This window comes from Rosa rugosa, chromosome 6 (assembly GCF_958449725.1).
Source record: "Rosa rugosa chromosome 6, drRosRugo1.1, whole genome shotgun sequence".
Classification (NCBI taxonomy): domain Eukaryota; kingdom Viridiplantae; phylum Streptophyta; class Magnoliopsida; order Rosales; family Rosaceae; genus Rosa; species Rosa rugosa.
In genome coordinates, this window is record NC_084825.1 from 47,715,791 (window position 1) to 47,740,742 (window position 24,952).

Here is a 24,952-nt window from a genome sequence, read left to right on the forward strand (position 1 = left end):
AGATAATTTTTGTAGACTAGACATATTTCATTCATTACTAAAGATGATTTTTGTAGACTAAACATATTTCAATTCAATACAACTTGAATTTATATTAATTTCGACTTAACGTGTTACATATCTAGGAAGATATCAAACTGTTAAATATACAACATAAAAATTGGTGTTAATATGTTGGTGCGCGCCATTTTTTCGAATTTTTCATGAAGCACGAAGCTCTCTGAGCATTGCCTTCAGCCCTTCAATGAATGAGTCTAACCAAGAGATCATCAACCAATAAAGGAAAAGGACCTAAAAGCAAGTGTCGACCTCAAGGCCGGCATTTCGTTATGTTTGATATGAGCGTGCAAATTTGAAAACTTACTTTGCTCTGATCTTGAACGTTCATGCCAAAATCGCCTCTCTAGCTTTTCTAACTTGGGTATTGTTGAGACAAAGATTTAAGTGATCTTGGTCATCGGCAAACACGTACGCCTAGTTGTTACTACGTAAGATTCAAGTGATCGGCTACTGGTCATGGCCCGGGCGCGCGGCACGTACGCATACGTGTGGAGATCGAGCATGGAAAGACTGGAAAATGGAAATGATTACATTGCCAAGGTTTAAAATCTATATATACTCCCATATATATCAACTGATCTTATGTTGATCGAATAAGGTCATATTTTACTTGTCCTTATCTTCGAATCTCTCAACTTATATATAAGCTGATTAAAGGTTTATTTATTTTACGTACGTCGCTCAAGAAACTAAGTACCGTGCAATGACAGGATTCACAGCAATAGCTATCACAGGACCAGTTTATACATTCCATTATTCCAACTTCCCAAAACCCTAGAGTACTATCCGATACTGATTAAATACATGCACAACTTACTATATGCATAAGCTGCATTAAAAGTTTAAAACCCTCCTAGTCCTTGCTTGGTCTTGTACTTGGACTCGTCAATCGGAATACCCTCGATCCCGAGCGGCGCGTTCTCCGCCGGACTCGTCCCCAGTGCTCAGCCCTCCCTTGCGGCCCATTTCCTGGTACCCTTCCTGCCCTATCTGCTCCTTCCTCGTCTGCCCTCCTTTGCTCCTCCCTTAAACCATTCCAAAAACACGTAATTAATCAGCACAAACAAGGCAGAAATGTCATTCAACAAAAGCTAGTTGAACTAACCAAGTACCTTCAGCAAGGTGTTCCTGAGCTTCAAGGCTTTTGCCGCCAGTCCCGCCGGGGATCACAGTCTCTCCTCGCCTGGCCCTCTCGTCCAGCTCAGACCTTTCCTGCTGCGAAGTCATGCTTCTGATTCCTGGATTCACCTCGCGAAATGCAATGTCGTATGCTCGAAAACCTAATCTGTAATAACGTCGATGACCTCATGTGCTTTAGCTGCACAATTACGAGGCGGAGAGAATTATATAGGGCATGAAGATAAAGGAACAGAGCAAGCGGTGGAGTGACACGTGAGAGTGACGAGGCAAGCAATGGAAAGGCTCCTCATGACACGTAGATCCAAGGGCCCACAGAGTGTGACACGATTGTGCTGCTTGTTTGACAGCGATTTGAAACATACTTTTTTGAGGGAAATGGAATCAGGTTCCAATATATTACGACGTCACAGCATCAAGCTAGAGGGTTTTAAGAAACCACTCATAGTACAAGTACAAGCACAATACAAACTGCGCAAAGCAGCCATAACAAACTGCCAAAAGCAGCCAGATTATTACTAGCCAACAAAATAAAAACTTAAAGGAACTGCAGAAAAGAAAAGCAAATGAAAAACTTCCCTAACCCTACCCTATCTGAAGATGGAACCACTGTCCTGAGCATCTTGACGCCTAAGACCCAAATGGTGTACGTCGCAACACAACAACACAAAGCACGGTAACATCCAGAAGACAGAAATAAGGCTAGAAAAAAATGACTACTTCCACAAAAGCCCAATCCAACCCAACTAAGTGAGAAGGAAGAGGAGAACTGGGCCAAGGCCCAGATCACCAGACTGCAACCACAACCCAGTAAGGTAGAGGCCCAAGCCCACTACCAAATCCAACTTCCTCACACTAGCCGGACCAGACCAACCTTCACTGAAGGCAGCCCCGCCCTTCACCATTCTGGCGGCCTCCATCTCTCCTCCACCATCGTTGGGTCGCCTAGAGACCGGGCCGAAAGCCTATTTCAAAAAACGATCAACGGAGCCTGGTACCCGACTGAACTGCACGAACTCGCGTCACCCCAGCGACCAGAGCCTTAACAGACTGAACCACCGAACCCTACACCGGAGCACCACCACGATCGACTGCTCAGATCCCGATCTGCACCAACCGAGAGAGCCCCAATTGGAACAAACTCGGAACAAACCCCCTGCTGCCGGACCAAAGCTTGGAACGAGCCCAGACCGCACGATCCAGACCAAAATCCGCACCGTCGTCGCACACCACCCGAGAGAGCGCCGCAGCCTTGCCTGGTCGGGGGAGCGAAACTTCACCGCCGCCAGCAACACGAAACCCTAGGTTTCGTAAACCGAGGTCGCTCCAGATTTGAAACATACTTGAGGTGACGACACGTCGATATATTTGATGAACTTTTCCTATTGTTCTCGAGAGACTTGATGGATCTTGAAGTCTAACTAGAAAGTAAATTAAGACTGTTTAGTTTGAGCAGTGGCCTATTCTATGGATCAACACTACTTTGTTGTCAAACGTCGACAATTTGAGCGTTGATTTACTAGGTTTCCTATATATTACTATATCAACTTTTATATATTGTTCAGCGAGAATATTACAATAGTCACTGAATTATGACGTGTTCGACACTTTGGTCACTCAACTTTTGAATGTATCACTTTGATTACTCAACTTAAACATCGTCTATCACTTTAGTCATTACCGTTAAATTTACTATTTTAAGCCGTAATTTGAGGGTAATTGTGTCTAATCACTACTTTTTATAAGAGAAAATAGAAAAATTCTAAAATATCTATTGTTTTCTTTATTCAAAAAATTATAATTGAGGGCAGGCTTTTTTTTTTTTTTTTTTGAAAAGAAGATAAACTTAGTCAACAACATTTTCAATTAGATTTTTGTTCATGCTAGTCATTCATTCAAACAGATGGAGGATATATAACGGGAACCAACATTCCTGAGCAATATAGTTTCCTCGTCATCTCAATTCACGAATACTTCAGATCCTGAGCTATTCCGGATTCAAGGATCTCTGCTTCATCCCTTCGAATTATGGCTTGGGGCTGGAGAATGGTGTCTACACTCTACACAGTCAAACGCCGGTTTGCACTTTGCAGAACAACAAATCCTAGATACTCCAAGGAAAAATCTTGGGGGACGTGTATTTGATATATATATCCAGGTCTGCATCATGTCTAGGATTTCTTAATTAAACCATTTGTCTGGTAAATGGCTTCTTAAAGTTTGAAACTTTGAATTGAGAATAATTCCCTAATGGATTGATTCTCCTCTCCCCCATTGAAGGATATAGCTTTCCAACTTCATTTATCGATATCTGAGATCCAATTCAATATTTGAGCAGATAAACAAAAAAGCAAAACATGTATAGTCCCATTGGGTTTTCCTCCAAACCCAGATTCCAAATCCCACTTTTGCATGATTGCATCTAAGCCAAGCCAAATTGGAGAAAACGAAGCTCCAATTCCAAATGCCCAGCGTCATATTCTATTGGTTCACCAATTCAAACAATAAGAACTCAATGATGATGATGGAGAATTTGAAGGGTTCTCTTTCTAAAAAATCAAGTGGCTGCAACAAACTGGATCTGAGATTGCAGATGAATTTTTGGAGGAAGAGTGATCGAGTGAAAGAGAAGGGGTGTATACTGGTTGAGTTTTCAGATTATTGAGTGTATACTCGAGTGAATATTTAGATTCTTCTTGTTGATGCCATTTATCAGGATCTGATCATTTGTTTTAATGATCATGCAAGGGTTTCTGAAAATTTGGTCAAGCATGCGCAGATCAAAGAGTTCAGGCCGGGAGAGAGAGAGAGAAACAAATAAAAAGCAGTTTTTTTTTTTTTGATAATGAAATTAAAAAAAATAAAAAAAGCAGTTTAAGAAAAAAGAGAAGGAAAAAAAAAAAGTTTAATTTTTTTAGTAATTTGACTAAACTATCCTTGAGATAATATATTATTTACAAGATGTCAACAGATAAAATGGATGAAAATAGACGGAATGACTAAAGTGATAGTCGATATAACTTGAGTGACTAAAGTGATATTTTCAAAAGTTGAGTGACCAAAGTGTCGAACAGGTCATAGTTTAGTGACCATTTATGATATTCTCCCTATTGTTCAAGAATGGTTGTGTCTGCCTAGTTTCTCGAACATCATTTTCCTTCCGAAAATCAATAAGGATAGTTTTCTAATTTTCTTATATGGTTTTAGTGTTAGACCTTTAAATTTGATATTAATTTAGATCTATATTTAAATTTTTATTTCTATTATGCCCCTATAGATTACTGAGAATGTCAGGAAAAAAGAAAAAAACCAATTACACTCATGTCTCTTAAGAACAAGAGCTCCTCTAGCAAATCTATCTCTCTCTCTCAGCGCACACATCTTTCTTGGCATTATTGGTGGCCAATTCAATTTGCAAGACGATCGAATAAGACGATTTGCTAAATTTAGATCATAATGTTTCGTAAGATACTAATTCAAATAGTCACTAGCGTTTGAGTTTAAATTCAAACACCAATTAATGTCTCATTAATCTTGTAGAATGTGAGTAATGGTTTGATCAACAACTAATATATTGTCCAACATATTGAAACCATAACTCTATTACTTCGCCTTTTAATTTTTTAAGTAAATAACAATCCTACGTGCATGGGCACATGCTTTATTCTTAGTTTGTTTTATGTCTTTATCTGATGCCAATACCCAACTTGTTAGTTTGGGCCATCATCTAGATGGAATTGAATTCAAACCAACTGATAGCATGTTCATGAATATGAGCACATCCATGATCGATCTAAACAAAATGTAAAAAGGATGTAAAAATGGTAGTTTGGTGTGAAAATATTGAAGGAAATGTTCAAATACCAAAATTTGGAAGTCTGACTATAAGTCTATAACCACTCTATATATGATAATCCTAGCTTTCAATAAGTCCATCCGGTATTTAGGGCTATGTAAACGACAATAATAAGTTGAAACTAGGGCTGTCAATTCCGACACGACCCGATAATATGACTTGAAACCCGCATGAAATAAAGCGAGTTGAACCCGCACGATTAAAAAGCGGGTCGGCCGCAGGTCAATCCACCAACACGAAATCACAACCCGATTATGCTATACTTCTTCTTGAAATTTTGGACGCTGGGAGTATTTGATCATACGATTGGACAATTTGAAATATTTTACTTCATCATTATTTGATTTAATTATTTATGAATTATATATAATTATTTATATTCTTCGTCTTGTGAATTTTTTAGTGAATTTAATCAATTTATGCATTTTTTTTTAGTTTATGCCTTTATGGGTCACAATGTTAATCCCTAAATGAGTCATTTGATCCAACATGACACGACCTATTTATTAAATGGGTTAAACGGGTTGAAAACGGGTAACCCGTTTAATAAATAGGTTGGGTTTGGGTTTAAATTTTTGACACGATTATTAAATGGGTTGGGTTTGTCTCTTGTGACACGACAAATACCTTGACCCGACACGACCCATTGACAACCTTAGTTGAAACATGGGACATGATTTGTCATGTACAATATTCAACATCGATGTTTAGGGTTTTAAACAAAATGATGATAAAGATCAAATAAAAAGTTGTGGATAGATGTCGGTTTTAGGATAAAATAATCAATTTTTCGTTATTGCGTGCCATGCACTTCTTTTATTTGTGAGATATCATTTTATGAGATGAAGTGTCGATTTCAATATACTTAGGAAATCTAAGATTTAAAATATCAATTTATACGTATTTATTAAAACTTTTTTTTAAAAATGAGATATTATAAATATCGAGGATATATCAAAGATGTTATAGAAAAGAAACTTTTTTTTTAAAAGATTGAATTTATTGAATTTATATATGAATGGATATAAATATAAACTTCATCTATATATATTTCGAGGACTTCGGTGGCAGATCGGGGATGGAACTAAAGTGGAGATTTGGAAGCATAATTGGATTCCTGATGTGTATCCTCGCTGCCCTTCATCTCCACCTTCACATGATGCGCCCAGATTTGTAGCAGAGCTTATTGATCCTATTACTCGGATGTGGGATATAGACATGTTGCAGCGACATTTTAGTCCAGCGGATGTGGAGTTAATACTCACCATACCACTCAGCCAGGTTCCAAGAGATGATACACAGGTCTGGCATTTTAATAAGAAAGGTTTTTTTACAACTAACAGTGCTTATTATGTTGCGAAAGATTTAGCTTTGGGTTTGGTTCTTGCACCTAAACCCCCTATAGATCCTTTGAGGGTAGTTTGGAAGACAATTTGGAGTGCAAACGTGCCTGGTAAAGTGGCTCTACATGCTTGGAGATTGTTCAGCAATATTCTGCCTACTCGGGTGAGTCTTAGCGCAAAAGGATATACAGGTCCATTGGACTGCAGCTTATGTGTGCATAATTACGAGGACAGTAGACATTTATTTATGGACTGCCCTCATGCTACTGAGATCTGGACTCAGGCTGGTGTGCGTTGGTCGGGCGGGAATGTTGATTCTATCCAAGCGTGGGTTATGGCTTTAATACCTACTTTATCCAAAGAAGAATTGAATAAGGTGCTGATGATGTTGTGGGGTATATGGAAGAATAGAAATGCTCAAGTTTGGGAACAGAAAGGTAAGCATGCTTCTGACACATTGTTGTTGACGTTGGGATGGTATGAAGAGTACAAGAAGTATCATGTGGTTTCAAGAAGACAGAGGCCCCCACCTTCACATTGGATTGTTCCAGCTCCAGGCCAGTACAAAATGAATTGTGATGGAGCTTATCAAGCATCTTCCAGACGTGGTGGAGGAGGCTATGTCATGCGTGACAGTGCAGGCAGCTTTATAGCGGGACAGACGAAGCCATATGGCTTGCTTACATCACCTTTTCATGCTGAATTGCTAGCTCTTAGGGACGGTATATTGCTAGCTCGATCGCTGCATCACGAAGAGGTGGTGTTTGAGAGTGATTGCTCACTGCTAGTCCAAGCTATCCACTCTCCTTCGCAGGATCTAACCACTATGAATATACTAATTGAGGAAGTTAGACAACTGCTGCAAGATCACCGGGGATACAGTGTCCTGCATGTCCGGCGCGAAGCTAATATAGTTGCACATACCTTAGCGACCCATGCGCTAAGGTCTAGAGAAAGTCAAGTGTGGTTTGTACTAGCTCCCGAATTGATAAGGGATGCCATTCGAAACGATGTAATCGTTATCTGATTTAATGAAATTAATTTTCAAAAAAAAAAAAAAAAAAAAAAATAAACTTCATCTATATAAAAAAGAGACTCTAGGTGGTTGAGAAAATGATCGCTGAGTTACGAAAGTACAATAAACATATGAACCATATAATATAAAATGTAGTGATGAACATTATAGTCATATATCTTTTTGGAGCTGCCGACTATCCCCTATAAGTAAAGATGAATCCAACTGGATGACTGGTCATGTAATTCTCGACATTTATTATATCCATTAGCATTATAGCTAAATTGATTTTTGCATTCATGAGATTCATCTGAGGTCACAATATGCTATGTGCCTAAATTGATACAACATTAGATGGGGTACTTTGATCGTCTGAAACCTTCATATAATCGAGGGGATTTCTCCTTACGACCTTACCTGAATTTTCCTCAAGCAAATTACTCCTCACTCAGATTCGCTTTGAGGGGATTTATCCTTATCCGGATTTCTCTTGAGGAGATTCCTCTTCATGCATCTGAATTTTCCTTGAGGAGATTTCTCCTTACACAAATTTGCCTCGAGGGGATTTCTCACCTTACCCGAATCTACCTTAAGAGGTTTCATCTCACTCAAATTCCCCTTAAGGAGATTTTACCCCACCCAAAACCCTTCAAATTGTATCTGATTAAATTCAAGTATTGTAGATATTGCCTCATTTCCACCCCCAAGCATTTATTTATTTATTTCCTGTTTATAGACAAAAACCCATTATTTGCATCCGCCTTGAGAGATTTCACCTTGAAACATTTTTCCTAAATAGATGTGTTGCCTCTCTAAGTCTATATTAGGTAATTTCTATACTAAAAACCGTTCTTAAATTTTATACCCCCACATTAGTTCCATACTGTATGTTTCTCTATTAATAGTCGAGTAACTTTTTGAATAAATATATTTTTTTCTTCTAAAATTTTACAAATATTTCTTCATTAATTTTATCATGATATATTGTAATATGTCATAAATATTTGATGATATCGGGAAAATTTTGCAAAAACAGTGGAAGATGAGATATTTTCTCTTTATAATATGTCGGTCTCTCTAAAAAAAATATATCAGAAATTTTAATAGTCTATCTCTCTTCAATACAATTTGTACCCTCGTGTGAAAACAATCGATTATTTTATCATTATCGAGAAATTCAACAGCATCAAGCTAGGTTAGTTAATAAGTAGTTGTGGCCTACTAATTTGCTGACCAGGTGACTATTCTAGAATAGTTAACTTGTTAATTAGTTTCGTACAGACTACTTGAACAAACCCTAACCAGACGGCTAGACCTGTAAATTGAGCGGATTTTGCTCCGGATCCGTGGTTATTGGACCGATTTGGATTGAAAATTTTGATCTATTGATCCGTTAATTCGTTAATCAAACACGAATTTAGGTTGATCCGATCAGTTAATGATCTCGTCCGTTTTTATAATAATAAAATATTATTTTTTATTTATATGTTATTTTAAAAAATGTATATATAAAATATAAAATGTTAAGAATACTTTGGAAATTTAGTATTTTAGTTACCTTAGTTTATTGTTTTAGGGGATATTTTGATAATGTAGTTCAACTTTTAGCGATACCTAGCATCTTCATATTGTTTTAATATTTTATTAATGTTTTATGAGGTTTCATGATAAAAATTTAATATTATTATTTAAAATTAATATATGTTCGTAATTATATATGAATTGGATTAACGGATCGGGTATCCATTAATCCAGCGGATACGGATTTGGATTGAGCCATCAACGATCCGCCGGGTTAACGGAGCGAGTCGGGTTGAAATTTTTTATTACTAAACGGATTTAGATTTAGGTCGATTCGCTCTAAATCCAATTCATTTACAAGTGAGAGAGGGTCCTCTCCTAACTTTCTAATCTTCCTAACCTACCTAAACTTTTCATCACAAGATGCCACGTGGATAAAATCACATCTAATGGCTGCTATTACTTGAACTCAATTTTGATTTGTTTTTTTTTCACCAAAACTCAAATACAAATTAGACTTGGACTCTCTCTCTCTCTCTCTCTCTCTCTCTTCATTCATCGACAGAAACCGCTCCCAACCCAGCCATTCAGGAGCTGAGATTTTCGTCCAAGATATGGAGATTTTTGGTTTTCTAGCAATTAGTTGAAATCTACATGAGATTCTAGCTTGATTTTGCAGAAAGATATTTGTTTTTGTATATACCTGTTAAGTGTTTTGGATTGGAGAAGCTTTGATTGGGGAGAGTTTGGATTAAGAGTTAAGGAAATTTGATTAGGGATGTTGTAATTGCTCGGAGTTTCAAAACTTTTCTGCATTGAATTGACTTCGTGGTTTCTGGGTTAGGAACTAGTGTGGCAATTAGTAGGTGTGTAAGATTTAAACTTTTTTGGGAAATAGAAAATTGCTGGCTTGATTTGGATGCGGAGATGGTTTATGGGTTTTGTGATTTGAGCTTGGAATGGTGATTGTTCAATTGAAGAGTGTTGGTTTTGTGGTTGAGGGCAGAAGGAGGTTGTAGTTTGTAGTTGGGGATATACTGCTTGAAGTATTATGAGCTGAGAGAATGAAGACCAACACTTGCCGATCGTGTAAGTGAAAGAATAAGAGGAAAATAATAAGGGAAAGAAAGGGAAAACCTAAGCCATTATATGTTACATCTGGACACGTGTCAATTTGTTGTTCAAACTTCAAAGCTTAGGTAAGTTGGGAAGATTAGAAGGTTAGGATGTTGGCGTGAGTCCTACCGACAAGGATGGCCGACAATGCTGGAATGCTGGCGTGAATCATGCCATTATATTAGGAATATTTCTTTTGTAATAATATCCTTTTGTAATAGGATTTGATGTATGTGATGTATATATACTCTGTTCTTAGAGAAGAAATAAACAAGAAAATCTCCCAATCCTCTCGTTCTTTCTGACTTGGTATCAGAGCAGGGATCATCAGAGCAGGGATCCAATTTGGACTCTGTTCCGCTGTGGTTTTTTCTTTTGTTTTTTGGGTTCTTTTGATTAATACAGATCGGGTTCTTTTGAGTTCTTTTGTGTTCTTTTGCACAAAGCCATTCAAGAAGCTCAACAACTGAAATCCCAACCAAACCAGACACCAGAAACACACTATGTTCTTTTGGTCAATTAATCGTTTTTAGATCATACCTCTTGCTTGGTTCCGTTGCCGGTGTTCACCTCTTGCTCACCAAGCTCAACTGACCGCAACTGCTGCTCGAGTACGAACTGCTGTTATACTCAGAACTGCTGCTCTCAAACCGCAGCACGATCATCGCAGCTTCTTTCTGCCTTCAAACCCGACGTTGTGCAGAGCTCGATCCATAGATCTTAATCTCCGCACGCATCCAGCCTCCTGCAGCGCAGCCCAGCGTGCCGTGCACCGTGCAACACCGAGAGATCGTGCCTCCACCGGTCGCTGCATCGAGAAATCCCGCCTCCCTGACTGCAGCAGCCCTCCCCAGCGCGCGTCTTCACAGATTCCCGCGCCTCCTCAGTCCGCACAGCAGCGCATCAGCAGCCCAGCTCCCCACCCGTCACTGCCGCTACTAGATCACAGCCCCCAGCATTCACCGTCGTTGCTGCACCGGCCCCAAACCCAGAAATCGAAGGAGAAAGAGAAGGAGAGCTGTCGACTCAGCAAGAGAAGAAAGAGATTTATTCTGAGGCTACAGTTTGCAACCCGTGCAAATCAATGAAAAAGAAAGAGAGAGAGAGACAGAAAGAGAAAGTGAGAAAGTGAGAAAGAAAAAAAAAAAAAAAGTGAGAGAGACACAGTTTGCAACCCGTGCAAATCAAAGAAAAAGAAAGAAAGAGAGAGAGACAGAAAGAGAAAGTGAGAAAGTGAGAAAGAAAAAAAGAGAAAGTGAAAAAAAAAAAAAAAAAAAAAAAGAGAGAAAGTGAAAGCAAAAAGAAGGTGAGATTTTTTGCCGTACACCACCTACCGCACCTCCCAATTTCTTTCATAAAAAAAAAAAAAAAAAAAAAAAAAAAAAGTTTTTTGCATATGGCTTGTAACTATTGCAAGGAAGTTGGTCATTTCAAGAATCAATGTTCTAAGTTGCAAAGATTTCATTCCAACAATTCTGGTTGGAGTGGAGGGAGCAATACTGGAGGGAGCAATACTGGAGGGAGTAGAAGTCAGAGAGGCAAAGTTGCAGTCCAACAAGTACCAGAACCTGATTTCTACAGTGTTGAAGGGCAAGACCTCTCTAAGGATAATGTTTTCTTGACTAAGAAAACTCGAGGTAAAATTGGTATTGCTTTACATGTTTCTGACTTTACTGGTAGTGATACATGGATAATTGATTCTGGTGCGACTGATCATATGACCTACGACAAGTCTTTCTTTGTGTCTATGTCATCTCCTTCTATATCTCATGTCTTTAATGCAAATGGTGCGTCTTTTCCGGTCCTAGGTATTGGGTCTATTCAGGTTACACCGTCCATTGTTTTGCATGATGTCCTTTATGTACCCTCGTTGTCTCATCATCTTTTATCTGTATCTCAACTGAATTCACAGAATAAGTGCTCTGTAACCTTTTATCCAATGTATGTTGTTTTTCAAAATCTGTGCAATCGGGTGATTATTGGCAAGGGAGACCTGAGGGGGAGATTGTTTCACTTGGATTACATGTACGCAGGACAAACACAAGTACCGGAACAGCCTTTGGCCCTGACATTGAGTTCTGATCGATTGAGTGAGGTATGGTTGTGGCACAGACGTTTGGGTCATCCATCTTTTGGGGTTATGAAAAAGTCTATGCCTTCGTTATTTTTGGGAATAAGTGATTCTAGCTTGCATTGTGAAACTTGTGCTTTGGCTAAGAGTCATAGGTCTAGTTATCCTTCGAGCTTTCATTCTAGTATCATGCCTTTTGAGTTAATTCATTCAGACTTGTGGGGTCCTTCAAAACATTCTACCCTTTCTGGAATGCGATATTTTGTGTTATTTGTCGATGACTTTACCCGACTATCCTGGGTTGTCTTACTTAAGTCCAAAGATTCTGTTTTCTCTGCATTTACAGCATTTCATAGTCTTATTCGTACTCAATATGATGCTAATGTTAAGGTCTTTCGTTCCGATAATGGAGGTGAGTTTGTTAATCATTCTTTTCATGAATATTTCCAACACCATGGCATAATCCATCAAACTTCTTGCCCACAGACACCTGAGCAAAATGGGGTGTCTGAACGGAAAAATCGTCACCTTCTGGAAATGGCTCGGTCCCTTTTGCTTAGTGCTAACATGCCTAAGTACCTTTGGGGAGAGGCCGTTTTGTGTGCTTCTCATCTTATCAATCGCCTTCCATCCGCCCCTCTTCAAGGTCGGGTCCCACTTGAGGTCTTGTCTGACTACGTTTCTATCCCATCCTCTAATACTCTTCCTGCTCGTGTCTTTGGTTGTGTTGCATATGTTCATCTGTATAAGAATCAAAGGTCAAAATTGGATGCTAGAGCCCTTAAGTGTGTCTTTGTTGGTTATAGCTCTCATCAGAAAGGTTACAAATGTTATCATCCTCAATCCCAGAAATTTTATGTCACCATGGATGTTACTTTCAGTGAAGATGCTTGTTATTTCTTGCCTCCTGTGACTCCTCCTCAGGGGGAGAGGTCTTATTATTATGAAGATTTGTTCAATGGGCAAGATGAGAGTCTGGCATCTGAATCCTTAAGGTTAGAGTGTTTAGGAACAGAGCTGGAAAAGGAGGATAGAAGCTCTACCGACCCATCGTCTGATTTGGAAACGGAAAACAGGGGTTCGGCAGGAAAAGAAACCCCGGGCAATGTGTTACGGACTGGTCAATTGGATCAATCTGACCGGTCGGTCGAGGAGGCCGTTTCAGACCCTGTTCTGCAGTCTTCTGATGGTGTTTTGAATAATTCTTCTGTCTCTCCCTCTCCTTCAGCGGTCTCACCTGCTCAATCATCACCCGAGGTATGTCCTAATCCTTCCTTGTCTAATAGTCCTTCTGTGTCTGGTAGTGTTCCCACCAAAACCTTGCCCAGTCGTTCAACCCGTGGTCAGCCTCCGAAACACTATGAACCTGTTCTAAGTGCTAAAACTAAATACCCTATTGCTAATTATGTGTCGACCCATAGGTTATCTAAACCGTATGTAGCCTTTGTGAATCAATTATCTTCTGTGTCTCTTCCTAGTAAAGTGCAGGAAGCCATGAAGGATGAGAAGTGGATGAAAGCAATGACAGTCGAGATGGATGCTCTTGAGAAGAATCGTACGTGGGAGTTAGTATCATTACCACCCGGGAAGAAGACAGTTGGTTGTAGGTGGGTGTATACAGTGAAACATAATTCAGATGGTTCAGTGGACCGATACAAGGCAAGATTAGTGGCTAAAGGCTATACTCAGAAGTATGGAGTGGATTACGATGAGACATTTGCACCAGTGGCCAAAATTAACACAATTCGGGTACTTCTTTCGTTAGCTGCTAATCTTGATTGGTCTTTGCAACAATATGATGTTAAGAATGCATTCTTGCATGGTGACCTGCATGAAGAAGTTTATATGGATTTGCCTCCTGGATATGGTACTTCCACTGGAGAACAGGTGGTGTGCAAATTGAAGAAGTCGCTTTATGGCTTGAAGCAGTCTCCCAGAGCTTGGTTTGGCCGATTCACCAAGTTCATGAAGAAAATTGGATACCGACAGAGCAATTCAGATCACACCTTATTCCTTAAACATCGGTGTGGTAAGGTGACTGCCTTGATTATTTATGTTGATGACATGGTTGTGACAGGTGATGATATTGAGGAGATTCAAAGGTTACAAGGTCAGTTATCTTCTGAATTTGAGATGAAAGATTTGGGTAATTTGAAATATTTCTTGGGAATTGAAGTTGCTCGTGGGAAGGATTGTATTGTGTTGAGTCAAAGGAAGTATGTCTTAGACTTGTTGGCAGAAACAGGTATGCTGGATTGTAGACCTGTTGATACTCCTATCGAGCAGAATCATCGGTTAGCAGAGTACTTGGACCAAGTACCTACAAATAAAGGGAGATACCAGAGGTTAGTTGGACGGTTGATTTATTTGTCCCACACTAGACCAGATTTAGCCTATGCAGTTAGTGTGGTGAGTCAGTTTATGCACAATCCCAGTGAGGTCCATATGGATGCTGTATTTCGTATTTTACAGTATTTAAAGTCTGCTCCAGGGAAAGGATTAATCTTTTCAAAACACAATCACTTGGATGTTTTTGGATACACAGATGCAGACTGGGCAGGTAATATTACAGATCGTAGGTCTACTTCGGGATACTTCACATTTGTGGGTGGTAACTTGGTTACTTGGAAGAGCAAGAAACAAAAGGTGGTGGCTCGCTCCAGTGCAGAAGCAGAGTACAGAGGAATAGCCCGAGGACTTTGTGAGATGTTGTGGTTGAGAAATTTGTTGAGAGATTTGGGGTTCAATCAACAAAAGGCTATGCCGCTTTATTGTGATAATAAGGCTGCAATTGAAATTGCTCACAATCCAGTTCAACATGATCGCACGAAACATGTGGAGGTAGATCGACACTTCATTAAAGAGAAGCTGGATGAACATATCATTTTGTTTCCCTTCGTTCCTACTGAAGAGCAATTAGCAGATATTCTTACAAAGGCTCTATCAAGTAAAGCCTTTTATGACTCACTTGACAAGTTGGGCATTTGTGATCTGTATGCACCAACTTGAGGGGGAGTGTTGGCGTGAGTCCTACCGACAAGGATGGCCGACAATGCTGGAATGCTGGCGTGAATCATGCCATTATATTAGGAATATTTCTTTTGTAATAATATCCTTTTGTAATAGGATTTGATGTATGTGATGTATATATACTCTGTTCTTAGAGAAGAAATAAACAAGAAAATCTCCCAATCCTCTCGTTCTTTCTGACTTAGGAGAGGATCCTCTCCCTTCACAAGTCTACAGACAACTAAGACAACTATGATTATCACGTGCTACCAGAACGTACAGCTATAGTCTAACTGCTCCAATGACGCAACTGCTGACTGGATTCGGCTGCTGCGTGTAAACTCCATGGCCGAAATCCAATTCTTGTTCTGCGTGTAAACTGCGTGGCCGAAATCCAATTTTTGTTCTTCAAAGTCCACAAGCAGACTGTTATGTCCAATACAATCCCATACGTGGTGCTTTTGGATTGGCAGGTCATTGAAGCACGTTTCTTTGTTTTATCAACAAGATTTGAATATATGCATGGGTCTGTATGGTCTACATGACATGATGCCACTTAAACTAAGATTTAAGGGCACTAATACGAACATTAAGAGACTAGCTAGTTTGAGCATGTTCAACTCATTGTCCACGTTTTTATTTGTCTTATGGCGAACGCATTATCCACATTAAGGATATATATGAAAATATCTTTCTTTGAGGGAGAATAAGTGAAAGCAAGTGGGAAATCAATTTAATTATTACGGTCTTCATAAATACAACGCAAAATCAATCACCATGGGCATGATTTATCTTGTATGTTCAAGATCAAGGTTTAGATCGATCGGCTATATATATATATCATACTTGAGTTTCCATCACATACAAGTTTTTACAACCTTACTGATGACAAAATGCGTGCCAAATGACGTAGTGACATAGTGCGGCACATCATTTGTGTGAATTTGTTTTTAATATATATTTTTTAAATTAGGGTTTAAAATTTTAAGAATGAAGTAGATTTTGAGTTTAGTTCTTACTGGAAATTAGTTTGAGAGTTGAATCCTAAATATTTTGGTATACTATTCTATTCTTCAATATTTCATATTAAAGACGTTTCTAGCTATTGGATGCATGCTTCCAAACTAAATGAGTTATACGATTGAATAGTGATAATTTTTAGTCAATCCGAAAGTACGTGAAAGTTAAATCCAATGTGTAATAATTGACCTCTCTTAATTGTAATCAAAAACCTCTAGTGTGTATATAATTGGGATATTTTTTTTCTATCGAGAGTAATTTTACTCTCATCCCCAGACCCTAAGCACAGCCGCCGGGGGCTTTCTGCACGATCACTTTCTTCGTCCGGTGGTGGCTCTAGGCTGGCCTTTGGGCCTCGTCGACGCCGCTGCCGGACGGGGATTGCACTATACGATCGAACTCTGTGCGGGGTTGCTCGAAAGTTTTTGCAGGTGGGTTCAGATTTCGGTTTCTGGTTTGCCTCTCGGATTCTGGTGGCTTTGCGTCTGCGGGTTTTGGTGGAACTCGGTTCGGGCTTCTTCGACGGACGGCGGTTGTAGGGGTTTGAGTTTCAAGATCTGCAGCGGCGTGGGTCGGCGGGGTACTGGATTGAGGTGGCTTTGGTGTGAGGAAGGTGGAGGCGGCATGTTCTGCGGTGGGTCTGTTCTGCGGCGGCGGGGATCACAGCGGAGCGGCCTCATGCAATGCTTCACTGGAACTGCGTGCGGGGTTTCAGGAGCGGAGATGGCTGCGGGGCTGGAGTCCAGCCTGGCCTGCTGGGCCTTTGAGTGGGCTTTCCGTTGGAGTTCTTGGATCTTGGCTATTTTGGGCTAGGGTTTTGGCCTGAGCCCAACTCTATGTTAGTAGCTATGTTTACTTTCAATAATTCCCTATATATTTAGGGATCCTAGCTTTGGTACTTTGCCTACTGAATGATCGGTGATTCTACACATCTAAGTGCAAAGTTCTTTGGTGTAGCATTGGCACCGGGACCTTTGTCTGCTATTGTTTTTAGTATAGAATTATGTTGTTCTGCTAGGCTCCGGAAAAGGAGCGGAATTTTTTGTAAGTGTGATGGTACCAATGTATCGTGCCATTCTGGCCTGAGCCTCCTATTAATGAAACTATTATCTTCATTAAAAAAAAAAAAAAAAAAAACCTCTAGTGTGTATAAGTTTATTACTCATCTACATTTACGAATAAGTTTTATTGAGTTGACCAAAGTTGTATTTTCACAATCTACCAAAAACATTTGAAATTCAACAAGTCAATTAATAACCTTAAGCCAATATTGTGTATAAGCAATCATCATGTTTATGCATAGAAGTTTTATTGGGTTGACCAAGTTGTATTTTTACAATCCACCAAGAACATTCGAAACTCAACAAGACAATAACCTTAAGCCGATATATATTGTATATAAGCAATCATATTTGTCTCTCATCCATCCCTAGAAGTTTTATTGGGTTGACTAAATTGTATTTTCACAATCCAAGAAAACATCCAAAACTCAACAAGACAGTAACATTAAGCCAATATCGTACATAAGCAATCATATTTGCCTCTCGGATTGAGCTCCTCTAAGGTGCAGTTACTGTAAAGTTCATTAATCACCATCCTCTAAGTAATCCAATGCATATAATTATGCCACATCATTGTGTTTCTTCTTTTGTAACTGACGTTAAATTGCCGTCTTCTCCATCCGTTAAACTACCGACTTGCATCCATGCACTGTCAATCTTCCTCCTTTCATATATTCTTCTTCCTCTGCTCTTTTCTGTTCCTATGATTAATTGTGTTGGGTAACTGTGATATGATTATCCGAGAAAATAATTAAAGAACAAATAGGCTTTGATCAAAGGATCATGTCACCTCTGCATTTATGCTTATAAATTTATTTTTGGATGTTGAGCCTTGAATCTTAAAGATTAACCCTAGTAACTTATTTGTTTTCTACCAAAAAATTTCAATTCGATGATGTTAGCTTTCCGGTGAATTCAATCCCTTCAATGGCTAACGATAGATAAATAGGTTGTAGTGAGGCAGATGCATAAAACCTTTGGGTTCTTCACACAACTTTGGAGCTCCTTTTGGGGCTGACAGTTAACGCATCATCAATAATCACTACGGAGCCGAACAACATATATTAGAGATTTGTTAGACGTGGGTGCTTGACTTAACCTGTTGGATGAGAGCTAGGGGCCAGCATAGTAACAGGGTCCGCAGCTGCACCTCTTGAACTCAATAAAATCTTGAGTTCATAATGGTTGGTCGAAGCGTCTGGGGAGTTAGAGAGATGGCAGGTTGGTTATGGGTTTGGTCTCGATCGAATATCGGCCTTTTGCTAAAGTGAAATCCTTGGCTTGCAGTGACGCACCATTGACTACCTCTACCTCAATCATGTATATAATTATGATTTCGTAGTTGTACATTCCATTAAGATCGCACATCAATAATTTTGTAGAGATTTTTCTTCAACTATGGACGAGTATCCATGGAAGCACAGAGAAATAGCAAACACATGGTTGCAGCACAGAGAACGAATTTTGAAGCCTAAAATCACGTAATTTTTTTTTTTTTTTTGGAGTTAATGGTGTTTAGATTAAAATTTCAAAAATTAGTAGTGGAGTGAGGTGTAAACTATTAGAACCCTAGTTCTTGTAGAGCATCAAGATTTTATGAAATTGAAGTAAATTTACAAGCTCCTCACTTTAGAGGAGCCGGATCCTTGCCTCTCATCCATACATATTACATAGAGAGAAGTTCTTAATTGGGTTGACCAAGTTGCATTTTCACAATCCACACAAAAAATAAGAAATGAAACAAGACCATAACTTTTTTTGTTGTTCGACTAGGAACAAGACCATAACTTTGTTTAATTCAACAATAGATAATGATGTGCTTTAAATACAATAATAAGCCGGTCTCTTGAAGACACATCCAAAATTATGACTAATTCTCTCTAATTTGCATCTTTGTAAGTTTCAAACAATGCAAACATGATACAAAAATGTATTAATACTTGTACATTGCAATATTCAATGATAAATACTCAGTTCTGTTTTTAAACTCATTCATTGGTTGTACAATGCGACTATGTCAAGAAAAGTATTTTTTATATTTCGTGTGTCACTTTTATCTATTTGACTTTTGAAAAATATATTTGTGCAGACATAATTTATTTCAATCTTAAAATGAGACACCAATTGAAAACTTTATTGACAATAAACATTGTAATTTAAGTAAAATGTTGAAATTAATTATTATGTAGCTGAGAAACACAACTATTTTCTTTAACCAGAATAAAGAGATACTATATAATTGATATTATTATAACTCAGAGCATATAGGAGCCAAAGTTTGACAATCCCATAAAATTTATCATTCAAAAGACCAAAAATGAAATTATCAAAAATAAATATGATTTATATTTTGAACTAAAATAATACCATAATTTATAGTGAAGCATGAAAAAGCAAATAGTAGATTATTAGCAAAGCATCCACCGACTGTGGACTATAGACTGTAGTCCGCACTCCGCAGTCTTGTCCGTAACAGATAGCTTTTAGCTGGAGTTGGGAAAAATTGCATAAGCGATGATCACCGACGAGGACAAATAAGGGTCTGCCACGTGCAACCCAATAATGCAAGGCAGTATCTTTGAAAATCCATGAAATAATAATTAAAAATTGAAAAAGGAAAATCAAAAGTGGGAAAAACGGAAGAGAATGACGGAAATGCCAGTCTTAAGTCTTAACAATTTACTAACGTGTTTGACCGTTGAACAATGGCCATACCACTTGGCAAAATAGGCAAATACTTAGGTGGGGGTTTCCCCACCACGTGGCCGTAAGGCCACCCAATCAGAACTGCCGAAATTTTTCATCTCTGCCGAAAATGCCCCTGCTTCCTAAAGTGAAATACCCAAAACACCCCCCCTTCTGGGGGGTGATTGGCCCTCCCCACCATGTGTCCCTACGGGTGCCCCACGCAAGATCTTCTCGGCAAAATAACCGCCACCCACTCACCGTCGCATAAAAACTCTTTTCTTTATCCTTTCTTTTGTTAGTAAAACTGTTAAAATTTATACTATGCTTTAGAGTAAGTATATGATATTCTGAGTTTTTGAACCGTGTTACAAAATCAATAAAAGAAAAGTGGACTTAAGAGTTGGTTGGACTTTAACAATTAAATGCTTCGAATCATCATATTATTTTTAATTACCGTATTTCATTAGGCAAACTCATTTTTAGGAGTGTAACGAACTTTCACATTATAGAAGGTCTTGGGTAGAAGAAGTATACATGAGAGTTATGTTGCTTATACCAGCAAGTGATAATATCCACCTGCATTTGAATAATGAAATTTTGTATTATAATCTAAAGTTAGCTAGTTTTTCACTCGTTACAGATTTGCAAATATGAGTGACCATGTTGCCAAGATCACCTAATAAGCGTTATTACCTATATTAGTAATTGACAAAAAGAAGTTGAGTTTGACTCATACTTAATCGTTCGCCAATTTATCTAGAAAATTATCATACTTAATCGTTCGACAATTTATCTAGAAAATTATCAAACGGTTAAATATGAGTCAAACTCATATTAAGTAAAACCCCTATAAGTACGGTTGTAGAAAATTATCGAACGGTTAAGTATGAGTCAAACTCATATTAAGTAAAATTCATATTAAACGGCTCTATATACTTATATATAACCTAATAAGGTAAAACCGTAAATCACCATGCAATGGATCTTTCCCCTATATACCCGTTAAAGGGGAGAATTTTTCTTGCACACCCACTACGACCTAGCTTCTTGTGCAAGACCCAAACTTAGTCAATAACAAGTAATTACCCAATTTTTTTTTTTTTTCCAAAAAACAAAAACTCAGACAGTCACAAGTCAATTCTCAAATATGACCACGTCGCTCTCCGGCACCTCTCCACTACCATATATATATATCACCCAAGACCCGCCCTTGGATCAAAAGCAACACAAACGAACCGAGAGAGTTTTTCCGAAGCGAAAAAAAATTCACCGGAAAATAGAAAACACAAACGAAATGCCTTGCGCTTTAGCGGTACCAAACTCTCCGATCTTCTCACCGTCGAAAATTCCGTCCATTTTCTGCCGGTCATCTCCTTCTTCATGTTCTTCTCCTAGAGTACTTCTCCATGGTCCACCTCCAACGCCGTCGTCACGGTCCAACAACCCACTTTCGTCGCCGAAGGCTTTCCCGGCAAGGTTTCAGAGTCAGAGGCATGTGATTAGTAACTGCAAGAAGGAGCCGTCGGGTTTGGGCTCGGGTCCGGCTTTGGCTTTGAAGAGGAAGAGGCCGATGAGGATTGATATTCCGGCTGCGCCGGTGAGTTTCGGCGTTGACTCGCCGAAGGTTGAGGAGAGAGTGGAGGCGGTGGAGGTTGACGAAGATGGATACTCGGTTTACTGTAAGAGAGGGAAACGAGGTCTCATGGAGGATCGGTACTCCGCCGTGGTTGATCTTCATGATAATACCAGACAGGTAAATTTCATAAATTCCTGTTTATTTTTGGGTAAATTATATATATTTTGATTGTTGCTGAGAAAATTATGAAACTTGAAATGAATTAAAAGGTAACAACTGAAGTTGAGAATTAGAGGGTTTAATTCTGAGAAATATATATAAAGATGGAACTATGTTTTGAGGTTATTTTGGTGGGGGAAGTTGTGCTGATTATATGTTATGTGATCACAGGCGTTCTTTGGTGTGTTTGATGGGCATGGAGGTTCAAAGGCAGCTGAATTTGCAGCAAAGAACTTGGATAAGAACATCGTGGGTCGTTTGGCGAGCGGAGGAGAAGAGAAGGTCATGGAAGCAGTGAAAGATGGTTATTTGGAGACTGATGTTGAGTTTTTGAAGGAGGATGTTAGTGGTGGTGCTTGCTGTGTGACTGCGTTGGTACAGAAAGGTAATCTGGTGGTGTCGAATGCTGGTGATTGCCGCGCTGTTATGAGCCGAGGAGGGGTTGCTGAGGCCCTTACGTCTGATCATCATCCTTGTAGAACAGATGAAAGAGCCAGAATTGAAAGCTCGGTAAGCATTCAAATCTCGAAACTGAGTTGGACATTAATTTTCTCACATGGAAGATAAAAGATTTAGAATGAAAGTTCGTAGACCTTGTGACTGATTGGATTTTGCTACTTATCCTTTGCAGGGTGGTTATGTGGATTGTTGCCGCGGTGTTTGGAGAATACAAGGGTCTCTTGCTGTTTCAAGAGGAATTGGAGATCGACAGCTAAAGCAGTGGGTTATAGCAGAACCAGAGACTCAAGTCCTAAAAATAAATCCTGAATGCGAGTTCTTAATGTTAGCTTCTGACGGTCTTTGGGACAAGGTAATTTCAGAACAAGTCTTATTTCAATTGTTTTTGTTTGAAGCAAACTTTCAAATTGTTTGAAATTGGATCTAAACAGAACGTTTTTTTCGTTCTTCCAGGTTACTAATCAAGAGGCAGTTGACGAAGTTCGCCCTCTATGCGTTGGAATTGATAAGCCAGAGCTGTTTTCTGCTTGTAAAAAGCTTGTTGATCTTTCAATAAGTAGAGGTTCCATGGACGATACAAGCGTGATGATAATCCAATTAGGCCGTTTTGTTTCGTAATACGCTTTTAGGGAAAAGGAGATTCAGATTATGACAGGTGACTTTTCTTTCGATGCAAGTGGGTTTTTGACTAAACTTGTAGCGTTAGAAGCTAGAAAGACTACTCTTCTGTGAATGACCTTTAGATTATGCTGCTGATATTGGCTTTAGTACTGACAATATACAAAGAAGCATTGCCGGTACTCGTGAAATTAATCTTAACAGTAGAACAGAAGTATCAGAAACGCATTACAGATTGTGTTACTTGTAAATTCACTTCAAATTTTATAATAAATGATCATACGCTATTACGCTTACCCTTGATTCCAATTTTCGTTCTTATGGTCTTATATTCTATTCTGTTGCACATTTTTGACAATCTTCTTTGCCTTTGTCTTCTTTAAGTCAACCCCAAGAGCACATGCTTTTTATATAGTAGTTGGACCTGGTCAGTCCTGTTTGGCAGCTGCAGGCTTAACATTCTAGTCTGCTAGAACGTTGTTCAATAATTGTTTTGTAGTGATTCTTGACGCAGTCTCCACCAGTCTTATTGCACTTCGCTTTCAGTACCTTATAAGTTAGAATCTACTGTTTCAAATCCTAAGTGACTGCGTTGTTAATGGACATCAGGACATGCCAAACGTTGATGAGCCTAATGTCTAATGGATAGTAAGCGAACACGGAACACGTGATAGTTAGTAGCGAATGCAAAAACTTTTCTTTTGAGGCGGTATTTATAGCCTGAGACTGTTTTGCTTGTTTTGTTCACGTTGTCTTAGTCTCCTCAAGACAATTCATGGAACATCTTTCCTCGACCTATTTACATGTCGCCTACTCGCATTTTATCCCCCCGTGCCTAATCTCTATTTCGTGCAGTTGACCAGTTTCTTTGCTGCGGTACATGCTTATGGAATCACAAATGTCTACTTTGCTGTCTTTGCAGAACATTACCAAATGCCGATAGATGCATGACTGGACTGGGAATAGTCAATATTGGATAGGTATAACGAACTTGTAGCTCTTTCTACAAGCTTGTGCTGCATGATAAGTTCCGTACTGATAAAGATGCTTAAACATGAGCAACACATTGCCAGTCTAGCGACGATTTGGAAAAGAAATGTTTGACTGGTTCAGAGACTAAACAGCAGCATGCAATGATGCAAAAGAAGCTTCATGTTGATATAAATTTGCAAAAAGCCAAATACAGTTAAACATCGATCATTTGATCCGATGAGCAGCCGATCACACCATCTTTTTCTTTTTGTTGTCTTCTGTACATTTTCCTCCGCCAATCACGTTACATCAAGAACAAGGGCAACGACAATAACTATGGTTATATGTGCGCTACCAGGATAGAATGATAGATAGACGTACTTCATAGTTCATACATTTAAATTCATGATTTCATGCTAAGTAGCAGGAAGTCTTGTGTTATTCTCATGTTAGTTTCTTGATTTCGGAGGAATAAATGTTTGAAGGAAAAATTTCAGTTTAGTACCCTGAGGTTTGATGGTAACATCATGTCAATCCGTGCCATTTCAATTTGATCAACAACACCCCTGTGCTTTTAATTTCAATCAGCCGTGTTCAAATTTTACTGTGCCGTCCAAATAAGACGTTTAGTTTGACGGAGGGGCCCACTTAAAGGGCTAAAAATGTCATTTCAAAAATATTTTCTTCTTTTCTCCTCCTCTCTGATGGTTTCTCTCTCTTTCTCTCTTTCTCTCCTCCCTCTCTGTCCTCTCCTCCTCTTGTCTTCTCCGATCGAGCTCTCTCCTCACCTCAGCCTCCATCGCCTTCTTCTTTCTCTCCCTCCTGTACTCTGCATAGTCGTTCGACTTGGCTAGATCGTACTCTTCTGGCATCTTCATCTTTGTCTTCTGGGATTTTTCGGTTTCGTTTTTCCGTTTTGGTCTCTCCCCCTAGGAATGGATCGGAGAATGGCCAAACTGATTGGAGGTGTTTGGCTTGGGATTATCGATCTCCATAGACGACATCGACTTGGGATTGTCGATCTCCATAGACGACATCGTCTGGTTCTGGTTCTCTGTTTGGCTTGGGATTGTCAATCTTCGATGTTTCTGCATTTTCCGGTGACTCCGACCACTGTTTGACTTGCATGTGGTATGAAAATTGATCCCCTCGTCATGCACTCCACTTTAGTCTACTTAGTTTTTCAATTCGATCGATTTTGACTGATTTTG

At 39.1% G+C, this 24,952-nt stretch overlaps 2 protein-coding genes across 4 annotated transcripts; one reads left to right on the forward strand and one right to left on the reverse strand.

Annotated features, from left to right (window-relative positions):
- Positions 1 to 742: 742 nt before the first annotated feature.
- Positions 743 to 10,729, reverse strand: LOC133714861 (em protein H5). Its single transcript, XM_062141122.1, has 3 exons — positions 10,589 to 10,729; positions 1,173 to 1,378; positions 743 to 1,085 (listed from the first exon to the last, which is right to left on the reverse strand). Exons 2-3 carry the CDS (start codon positions 1,285 to 1,287, stop codon positions 946 to 948), a joined length of 255 nt encoding a protein of 84 aa, XP_061997106.1. The 5' UTR covers positions 1,288 to 1,378; positions 10,589 to 10,729; the 3' UTR covers positions 743 to 945.
- A 10,374-nt stretch (positions 10,730 to 21,103) lies between these two features.
- Positions 21,104 to 24,242, forward strand: LOC133715226 (probable protein phosphatase 2C 25). 3 transcript variants are annotated; one of them, XM_062141640.1, is made up of 5 exons: positions 21,104 to 21,650; positions 21,864 to 22,202; positions 22,324 to 22,503; positions 22,605 to 22,806; positions 23,625 to 24,242. In XM_062141640.1, the coding sequence occupies exons 1-4, from the start codon at positions 21,192 to 21,194 to the stop codon at positions 22,767 to 22,769; spliced, it is 1,143 nt and encodes a 380-aa protein (XP_061997624.1). In that variant the 5' UTR covers positions 21,104 to 21,191; the 3' UTR covers positions 22,770 to 22,806; positions 23,625 to 24,242. The 3 variants fall into 3 exon arrangements, with proteins under 3 accessions (XP_061997624.1, XP_061997623.1, XP_061997622.1); XM_062141639.1 differs by having other exon boundaries at positions 23,692 to 24,242; XM_062141638.1 differs by lacking the exon at positions 23,625 to 24,242 and having other exon boundaries at positions 22,605 to 23,065.
- Positions 24,243 to 24,952: the final 710 nt, after the last annotated feature.